Source organism: Physeter macrocephalus, chromosome 2 (genome assembly GCF_002837175.3).
Source record: "Physeter macrocephalus isolate SW-GA chromosome 2, ASM283717v5, whole genome shotgun sequence".
Classification (NCBI taxonomy): domain Eukaryota; kingdom Metazoa; phylum Chordata; class Mammalia; order Artiodactyla; family Physeteridae; genus Physeter; species Physeter macrocephalus.
The window spans coordinates 106,812,940-106,823,780 of NC_041215.1; the positions used below are offsets into that span (position 1 = coordinate 106,812,940).

The window sequence follows — 10,841 nt, forward strand, 5'->3', positions numbered from 1 at the left end:
TTCTGCTGTCTGCCCTCTGGTGGATGAGGCTATCTCAGAGGCTTGTGCAAGTTCCCTGATGGGAGGGACTGGTGGTGGCTAGAGCTGACTGTTGCTCTGGTGGGCAGAGCTCAGTAAAACTTTAATCTGCTTGACTGTTGATGGGTGGGGCTGGGTTCCCTCCCTGTTGGTTGTTTGGCCTGAGGCAACCCAACACTGGAGCTTACCTGGGCTCTTTTGTGGGGCTAATGGTGGACTCTGGGAGGGCTCACGCCAAGGAGTGCTTCCCAGAACTTCTGCTGCCAGTGTCCTTGTCCCCACGGTGAGCCACAGCCACCACCCGCCTCTGCAGGAGACCCTCCAACACTAGCAGGTAGGTCTGGTTCAGTCTCCCCTGAGGTCACTGCTCCTTCCCTTGGGTCCCGATGCACACACTACTTTGTGTGTGCCCTCCAAGAGTGGAGTCTCTTTCTCCAGTCCTGTCGAAGTCCTGCCATCAAATCCCACTAGCCTTCAAAGTCTGTTTCTCTAGGAATTCCTCCTCCCGTTGCCGGACCCCCAAGTTGGGAACCTGACGTGGGGCTCAGAACCTTCACTCCAGTGGGAGGGCTTCTGTGGTATAAGTGTTCTCCAGTCTACGAGTCACCCACCCAGCAGTTATGGGATTTGATTTTACTGTGATTGTGCCCCTCCTACCGTCTCATTGTGGCTTCTCCTTTTGTCTTTGGATGTGGGGTATCTTTTTTGGTGAGTTCCAGTGTCTTCCTGTCGATGATTGTCCAGCAGCTAGTTGTGATTCTGGTGTTCTCGCAAGAGGGAGTGAGAGCATGTCCTTCTCTTCCACCATCTTGATTCCTAATCTGTAAATAGTTTTAAAAGGGCATTTGTATGTGGTATCTAAACTTCTTAACAACGTTCAGATTAGATATGGCAAATTCCATTCCTTTTTTTATAGATGAGGATACTGAAGTTCAAAGATTAATTTTATTTCTTTACATTTGCATAAACCTGAGTAATTCCCAGAATTACTGTAAGGGTAGAGGTTATTATATTTAATATACAAATGAGACTCAGTAAATTAATTGATTTGCCAAGATGATTAGTAAATGACAGAACTAAATTTGAAATAGAAGTGAAGTAGTTTTTTGATTCAATGTCTGAAGATTATTCCATTATATACTATAAAGTTCTAAAAAAATACATGTCATAAGTTCATTAAGCCTTGTAAAATAGAGAAGTTAAAAGCACAATCCTCTATTTATATGAAATGTTCAGATTGGCAAATTCATAGTGATGGAAAGTAGTTTAATTGTTGTCAGGGGATGGGAGGGAGTGATGGCTAGTGAGTATGTAGTTTCTTTTGAGGATGATGCAAATGTTCCAGAGTTAGATAATGTGAATGGTTGCACAGCTCTGTGAATATTAAGAAAAGCCCACTGAATGTATATTTAAAAGGGTGAATTTTATGGTATATGAATTATATCTCAATAAATCTGTTAATAAAGGCATAATCCTGGTTTGTCTTGATCAATTTTAAAGCCATAAAGTGCTTTTTTTTTTTAAATAGGTTAGGAACAAAGTATATAGCAGACTGTTGTCACTTCATTCTCCAAATAGTTATGGAACCAGATCACCACAGGAGTTATTCAAAGCATCTGGATTGACACAGGTAGGAAATTTTAAGTCACTGATTTGGTGTTCATTTTATATCTCAGACTTTTGCTTAGAAGTAAAACTTCCTTCTTTCAATTATTTTATTTTAATTATGCAACTGCTCTTCTTCCATTCAGATTGATCTTATGAATTATCTTTGAATCTTTGTGTTTCCCTCACACATAACAGTGCCCTGTCTCCAGTTCGCATGTCATTCAGTTCATGGGCATATCTTATAAATTCTTCTTTTTTAATGGTATTCTTTTTAAAAATAGCACACAGGATTTTTTTTCTTAAAAATAAAAATAATCTGTGCACAAGAAAAAAAATGGGAAAATACAAAAGACACCCATGGAAAAAAGGCAAAAAAAAAAAAATTCTCCAATCCTTCTATCTGTGAAAGCTAATGCTTTCGTGTATTTTATCCTCACATATATCCCAACATCTCTTGAATTTACACTGTCCAAAGCCAAAGAAAGGCCCTTGTTTTTTGCTCTCTAGGGTTTTAGTAGTCTTCTAGTTAGGTTCTCTTGCCTCCTGGCTCTCTCCTTCCTCCTACATATGTGTTAATCTTTAAATGTCGCTCTTGTTCAAAAGCCATCAGCAATTGTTTCCTATTGTTTATGGAATAAGCTTTATTTAATAGAGTATATTTCCTGCTTTCTGTGGAATAAACTTTATTCATTAAAGTACTGTTTCCTCAGTTTGGCCCTCAAGTACAGTTATAATTGGGATTTCTATAAAATCTGTATACATAGATTCATTTCTCACTATTTCCCATAAGTATGTCCTTTGTTTAAGGCACACAGTAAACTTAAAGGTGTGTATTAATCTGTTAGCAAAATGCTTGAGCATGCCTACACTGTGTAGAGTAATTAGTAGTCTAAGTACAGTAAGGTGATTAAAAAAATAATGTTTATGTCTTCCTTTAGAAAATTTTTATATCTGTTATAGCAAAGTCCCATTTACCTTTGCTCTATAAAAGTAGTTTTCTGCATATAGTTAATATAATGTTTATTTAAAATTTGTAGATCATTTTAGTACATTGAGATACTGATTTTTTTAATATTTACACTTATGAAAATTTCAGTTTATGGCAATTTCAAATTTGGGCAGTCCTTCTAGAATTAAAAAGTTTTAAGATATTCAAACAAAATATTTTTTAACTGAAGAAAAGACTTAATTCTTATAGAAGACTTTTTAGATTGTAATGTAGGAACTTCCTTTTCCTTTTCTAGAGACCAATTTTTAAAATGAAGTGAATTTAGGAAAAGCATATTGATTTTACCTCCCTGTTAAATATTTTTTAAAGCTTCATTCGTTTATCAAAAAGATGATAGAGATAATGGGAACAAAAGATTATTTTAGTACTGTCAGTAATAGTTACTGATTTCTAAGAGATATAGATTAATTTTGATTTTTTCTTTTTTTGTGCTGTCTAGAAATGGGTAAACAGAGAGATATCAAATTTTGACTACCTCATTCAATTAAATACAATGGCAGGACGAACCTATAATGACCTTGCGCAGTATCCTGTGGTGAGTTTTATATAAATCTTGTAAATATGGAATTACCTTTCAGTTTTCTAATGCACAAAATACATGTGGATGATATCTAGTTTTTATTTTTAAAAAGATATAAAAACTGATTTTGCCTTTCTGTATATTTCTACCCTGCTATTTTCAAGAAGTATGTAAATATGAAGAGTATTTTAAAAATAAAAACCGTTTTTCTTTCACTTCATTGAAAATATTCCAGTGGAATTACAGGAAATAATGCTTCTGGTTATTGAACTAAAGATGAGTAAACATTTGCAACAGGGAAAAAATAAAGACTGTCCCTTTTTGTCTTAGATAAACATTTATATTAGATATGGAGATGGTAGCCTCTCTAGGAAGGAATGTCTAAATTGTAAATTGTGGCTCTTTTAGTTCCCCTGGATTTTACAAGATTATACTTCAGAAGAGTTGGATCTTAATAACCCATCTGTATTTCGAGATCTATCCAAACCAATTGGGGTAGTTAATGATAAAAATGCCAAAGCCATGCGAGAAAAGTAAGTGCTTTTCATCCCTTTTGAAAGATGCCCATAGCTTGTTTGAATTTGTATTGATTTCTGCTGTGGCCAACCAAGTGTTACTTTTTTTAAATGCACAACTACTTTTGATAATCAGAGTCTGGTGATTCCTTCATTAAGTTTTCTTGAAAATATATCAGTTGTCCTTCAAATATCTTAACTATAGTCTGTGTATTTCCCTTCATTACCAAAGTTAAATTGATATGGTTTAGAATTTCTTTCACCTTGTTATAGGTATGTGCTAAACGGTAATAGGTTCTTGAAATTTTTCTCCCCAGGTATTTTAGACTTAATAACCTACAAATCTAACATTCCATCTAATATAATATTTTGGTGGATATAAAATTAATAATACTAACCTGTTGTTCACCAATAATGTGAATAAAGAACAGTGAAATGTGTGAAAATTTAGAAAGTGATATTTGAATAAGGAAAGGAAATATTTATAGCTCTATATATTTATGAGCCACCCTGTAAACGTCTCATACTTTTTTTTTTATCCAAAGCCAGCTGCTGACAGTAAAAAATAATCTAATTTTAATTTTCCTTTTTCTCCATGTGAACTTGTGGATGACTTGTCAGTTATTACTTCTAGTAATAAAGACAAAGAGCAGTTCTGCAAACAAACTTAGTTGTAGATTTATTTGAGGGTTGATGGTACATTATTTTTTTTCCCCCCTTTTTGTTTGCAGATCTTCCCCAGGACTTTTTGCAGTGTTTAATATTTGATGTACTGAATGGAATTTTGCTGTGTATATATTACCCTACTGCCATTAGTCAAACTGTTAACACTGTTCCGCAGGAAATACTGATCATATAAATTAACTTATTTTATAGATAATCAAAGATACAGTTTAATTTAAATTTCAATAGTATATTTTTTTGCATAGGTTCAAATGACTTTGACCCAAAAACTTTCTTTATTCTCCTGAATATTAATGATTGCTATGTAAAAGGAAATTGACCTTAGCTTGATGAACTGTTTAGTATTTTGGTTTAAAAATTTCAATGTTTATTGCTTCCAAAAAACTGTTCATTCTTATTTAGATATTATACCCACTAACTCAGATGTCATCATTCAAAACAATTATAAGATCAGTGATAGTTCTTGTAGAATTATTATATATATCATTTGCTGATAATCTGATTTAGACCTTCTATTCCACCATCTCCTTTTTTTTTTTTCCTTTTTAAAAAAAATTTTATTAGAGTATAGTTGATTTACAATGTTGTATTAGTTTCAGGTATACAGCAAAGTGATTCAGTTATACATATACATATATTCATTCTTTTTCAGATTCTTTTCTCATATAGGTTATCACAGAATATTGATTAGAGTTCCCTGTGCTATACACATCTCCTTCTTTTACCTTTAGATCATTAGACATTCATTTTTACAATTCTTGACTGACATTCTATATTTTTTTCCATTATCTTGGCCACAAAAGGATGTCTAAATTATCACATGCTTACAATAAGCAGAAAAATAGAAACAACCTAAATATCTATAAGTAAATAGTTAAATTGTTGTATATTTGTACATCTACTTGTTATAAATACTGTGTACCTGTTAAAAATAGACTATTCAGTTGTTTTGTAAGATTTTTAAAACTTTTTATTGTCATGTGGTTGATTTACAATGTGTTAGTTTCTGCTGTACAGCAAAGTGAATCAATTATACATATTTTGTAAGATATTAATAGAAAATTGTTAGATGGAAAAATAAGTTGTGAACGATATATAATGCATAGTGGTTTTATATTAAAATATATTTTTATATTAAAATATATATTAATTCATAATTCAAGATTGACACATTCATCAAAATGTTAATATTAATTATCTCTGGGAAGTGCAGTTGTAATTGATTTTAAATTTCTTCATTTTTGGTAGTTTCTCTCTGGTTTCTAATTTATCTATAGTGAATATGTATTATTGCATAATACAAAAGTGTTCAAAAATCCAATATTAGTGCTATTTTATTGTTCAGGAAAAAGTATTAATAAATTTTTTTTCATTTATTAACATGACATGATGATACAAATACATAGTTTCTTAAAAACTGTGTTTTCAGCAATACAATATAATCATATGTCTTTCTAAGTTAATTTTACTACTGTGGTTATAAAACTTTAGTTTCTTTTTTTAGATATGAAAATTTTGAGGATCCTATGGGAACTATTGATAAATTTCATTATGGTACTCACTATTCAAATTCTGCCGGGGTTATGCACTATCTTATTCGTACAGAACCATTCACCACCCTCCACATCCAGCTTCAGAGTGGAAGGTATGTTTTGGGTAAATAAGCTATTTTCTTAAGACTGTATGATAGTGTTGAAAACTCTTTGCCTTCATGTCATGTACTGTTATAACAGGGCCTTATCTTTTTTTTCTCCTCTGTTAGGTTTTGATTCATATACTAGCTCCCTAGATAAAAGCAGCCAAACTAGTTTCAGAACAGGTCACTCAAACTGACGTACACAAATGACTTTTAAGGTGAATTCCTTTTTACTGCTATCCAGTGTACTTTTGTGATTTTCAACTTGGTTTAGGAATCTACCAGAGATTTAGAGTTAGAACTCATTTAGACCTTGATCCAAGACATTTCCCAGAGATTCAAACCTAACCAATGCCTATGTAGTCCTCCTAAAAATATTTATTAATCAATAGGAATAAACATAGGGAGAAATAAGTGCCCTTACATTATTAGTAGCAGCTCAAACAGATCTGTGATATCATTGTATTATCGTATTACCTGTCAGTGTTATAACTTACCTAAATTTCACATTTTCTTAATGATCCTAAAGAAAGAAACTTTTCCAAGAATCCTCCATTCCCCAGTGTATCCTCCAGGAAGCTCTCTACTTACTCCCATTTTGTCTCCATGTTGCCTTATTCTTTACCATTATCATTTTGCCTTTTCTACCCAATCAAAAACTGTGTAAACATTGCCTGTCTACTCTTTCCATGTAAATTTTATCTCTCAAAATTAGCCTGGGTTCCTTATTCCTGTCTTTAGTACACTAAGCCTTGGCTATCAAGGAGAGCCTTTGATCACTACACATCTCCAAATGTTACATTTGTCATGAATGCAGGTAATTTTCCTTCCAGGAAAGTATAACTGGGTCTTTTCAGCTTTTAGTGATTTTATGAATAAATGATTTTTTTAATAAAGCTTCAAAAATAGATTCTGTTTGTGCTTCAAAGGACATCATCAAGAAAGTGAAAAAGACAACCAATTCAGTAGGAGAAAATATTTGCAAATTATAGATCTGATAAGGGACTTGTATCTAGAATATATAAATAATTCTTGCAATGCAATAATAAAAAGACAAATGACCCAGTTAAAAACTGGACAAAGGATCTAAATGGACATTTCTCCAAAGAAGATTACAAATTTCCAATAAACACATGATTAACATCGTTAGTCATCAGGGAAATTAAAATCAAAATCAAATTGAGAAACCTCTTTACCCGCATGAGGATGGCTATAACAAAAAAGACAGATAATACCTGCTGTTGATGAGTATGTCAAGAAATTGGAATAATTATGTACTGGCAGTGGGAATGTACAATGATGCAGCCTCTGTGGAAAACAGTCTGGCAGTACTTCAAAAGGTTAAAGATAGAATTACATATTACCCAGTACTTCTACTCCTATGTATATACCCAAGATAACTGAATACATATGTTCATGCAAACACTTGTACACAAATGTACTTAGCAGCATCATTTATAATAGCCAAAATATGGAAACAACACAAATACCCATCAACTGGTAAAGGAATAAATAAAATGTGGTATAACCATGCAATAAAATATTATCTGGCATGAGTTAATAAAGGGAATGAAAGATTGATTTATCCTACAACATGGATGAACCTTGAAAGCAGTACGCTGAATAAAATAAGCCAGACACAAAATGCCATATATTGTATGATTTACATAAAATGTCTAAAATAGATAAATCCATAGAGACAGAAAGTAGATTAGTAGTTGCTCAGGGGTGGAGGGAGAGTGAATGGAGAGTGACTGCTATTAGATGCAGGGTTTCATTTTGGAGTGATGAAAATGTTCTAAAATTGATTGTGGTGATGGCTGCACAACTCTGCATATACTGAAGGCCGTTGAATTGTTCACTTAGAGCGAATTATATGTATGTTAATTATGTATCAGTAAAGCTATTCTCCCCCACTCAAACAAAAAGATTCTGCCATTAAAGCTGTACCTCTCCTTCAATTTGAATATACCATTATTAGACTTTATTGATGACACAATCATTGACTATAATTAAATTTAGAGTTCTGCTAAGTTCAGCTCTGCTTCAAAACAAGGTTGCTAGGCATAAAGAGTCATATTAGTCATTAACTGTCACTTAGAAGTCATCATTTATGGAATAAATCCAGGAAAACACTATCAAAGGAGATGAAACAGAAGGGATTTATGCTGTTTGTGATTAGCCAAAACAATAAAATTGCAGCATGACCACGTGAGCTTCTTTCAGCTACCATAGGCCCATGATCGAACTTGAAAATAAAGTTAAAATAAGATAATAGTATATGCAAGTAAAGTGTAAAAGCTTTAGCTACAGAACTATTTCCCTAACTCACCCTCTGGTTTTTAGCAAAAGAGTTTGTAAAGATACTTATGTATCAAGGATTAAATCAGCAGCATTTCCAAAGATCTGTTAACTTTGTATATAAATACTATAATACTTAGAGTGATATTTAAACTCTGTAATTTAAAAATATCCAAATAATATTTATTTACTTTCTGTAATAAATTTTACTGATTAAAAATTATGCCATTTTCATCTATTTTAACTAAGGTGATATTAGTGATTAAAATTATAGTATTCAGTTCCTGGCAACAAAATAAGAAAGATTGTCATAAGAAGAGCAACTTGTGTTTTTAGACATTAAAGAGAAAGGTTAAATAAAGAGAAAATAATTATGAGGAAACCTGAAGGAAGATTAAAGGTTTGTTTTAGCCTGTTGTTGCTCTCATTCAGTATTCACTGTTCTCTTTCAATCTCCACATGCAGGTTTGACTGTGCAGATCGACAATTCCATTCCATCCCTGCTACCTGGCAGGCTCTCGTGGACAATCCATATGATGTGAAGGAACTTATTCCTGAATTTTTCTACTTCCCAGAATTTTTGGAAAATCAAAATCGTAAGAAATAGGAGATTAAAAATTGGACTGAACAGGTCCCAATGGAGAATCCTGAAAAATATCTTTTAGGACATTTTTGTGATGACCTCTGGATTATTTAAGGTTCATTCTGTCTGTGTATTATTCAGTGACAGGGCTTAAATGATGTTCAGGTACTAGTCTTATCTTCTATGGAAGTAGAAGTGCTACAGTGAATAAGATAAATGAGTCAAATTTGAATTGGTAAGAGAATTTATCAGAGTACAGTGTTTACTAGAGAAACAAAAAATGGCTATATGCTATTTCAGCCATAAAGCTCCATGGGTTAAAAGTGTTTAAGTTAGATAAGATGAAGATTTACACCAGGGGTCAGCAAACTGTAGGTTCATGGGCCAAATCTGTGGGCAGAACCATGTGTTTATAAATAAAGTTTTATTGGAATACAACTAGTCAATTCATTTACATAAACTGTGGCTGCTTTCACAGTATAATAGCAGATTTGAGTAATTGCAACAGAGACCATAGGGCTCACAAAGCCAAAAATAATTATTCTTTGACAGTTTGTAGAAATTTGCTAACTCCTTTTACAGCAGAAGACAGGAGGCAAGTTGAAAATAATGACTGGGTATAAGTTACCACAGTATTTGAAAAACCATATTATGTTTCTGAAGAAAAGAATCGTAGAGTGAAATATGGTCTTTAAGAATATCCAAATACTTCTTCTATGAGGTAGTTTAGATTTATTTTAAGTACAAATAAGGAAATTGGCAAGGTTCTTACTATTGGTGTTCTTTAGGGAAATTCCAGTGTCAAAGGGCTGTTACAACTTCTTTTCGTCCCTCAGCACGTAATGTTAATGTTTGACCCTTTGCTTGCTCAGTAGAATTGTTTGTCCTGCTGGTGAAAGCATATCCAGGACTTCATGACCTTCAGTTGTGCACTCTGGGGCAGGTTGTTGGAGGCAAGGCATCTAATTCTCAGAGTAAGGCAGTTAGAAGTGGTCACCTTCAGAAAATCAGATGCAACTGTTGACTAAGTGTGATCCTAGACTCTTAGTCAGCCAGAGGATTGGAGTCATCTAAAGCAGGGTATCTGGGATAGTAGGAATGAGCAGATTAAATTTGGATGCAGAATTTAAGGTTTGCCTAGCTTGACAATTACTCACATTCACCACAGCTAGTTGCTGTCTTGTACTACTGTCCTGGTGGCCTCCATTTCTAATTATACATTGCCTCTTTATTTGAAATGAGCTGGGTAGGAGAAAGCAAAGTATGTTATAATGACAACAAATGTTAATAAAACCAACTCAAAATTGTGCAAGCAGGAAAATTTTAGTACTTTCCATAATAAAAATCCTGAGATATGGTAACTTAACAACATCATCAAAGCCAAGTTCTTTCTGTATTTTTACTCTGCTGGTCTGGGTGTTTTGGCTTTGTTCTTGGCTAGTTACTGTCATGATTACAAATAAGTAAAGCAATTCTAGGCATCATAGGCAGATACAACAGTGTCTTAGAAAGAAGTGGGACTTTTAATTCTTTGTGTTCTTTCTTTTTTTTTTTTAACATCTTTATTGGAGTATAATTGCTTTACAATGGTGTGTCAGTTTCTGCTTTATAACAAAGTGAATCAGTTATACATATACATATGTCCCTATATCTCTTCCCTCTTGCATCTCCCTCCCTCCCACCCTCCCCATCCCACCCCTCTAGGTAGTCACAAACCACCTAGCTGATCCCCCTGTGCTATGTGGCTACTTCCCACTAGCTATCTATTTTGTGTTTGGTAGTGTATATATGTCCATGCCACTCTCTCACTTTGTCACAGCTTACCCTTCCCCCTCCCCATATCCTCAAGTCTATGCTCTAGTAGGTCTGTGTCTTTATTCCCATCTTACCCCTAGGTTCTTCATGACCTTTTTTTTTTTTCTTAGATTCCATATATATATGTGTTAGCATATGGTATTTGTTTTTCT

General features: G+C 33.5%; 1 protein-coding gene across 3 annotated transcripts in view; it reads left to right on the forward strand.

Annotated features, from left to right (window-relative positions):
• Positions 1 to 10,841, forward strand: part of NBEAL1 (neurobeachin like 1) — a 181,364-nt gene that overhangs the window by 137,551 nt on the left and 32,972 nt on the right. For all 3 annotated transcript variants that reach the window (XM_055089508.1, XM_024124568.3, XM_024124569.3), the window contains 5 exons: positions 1,547 to 1,648; positions 3,075 to 3,170; positions 3,564 to 3,688; positions 5,859 to 5,999; positions 8,757 to 8,887. In XM_055089508.1, coding sequence (XP_054945483.1) covers positions 1,547 to 1,648; positions 3,075 to 3,170; positions 3,564 to 3,688; positions 5,859 to 5,999; positions 8,757 to 8,887 — 595 coding nt within the window. The remainder of the gene's footprint in view (positions 1 to 1,546; positions 1,649 to 3,074; positions 3,171 to 3,563; positions 3,689 to 5,858; positions 6,000 to 8,756; positions 8,888 to 10,841) is intronic.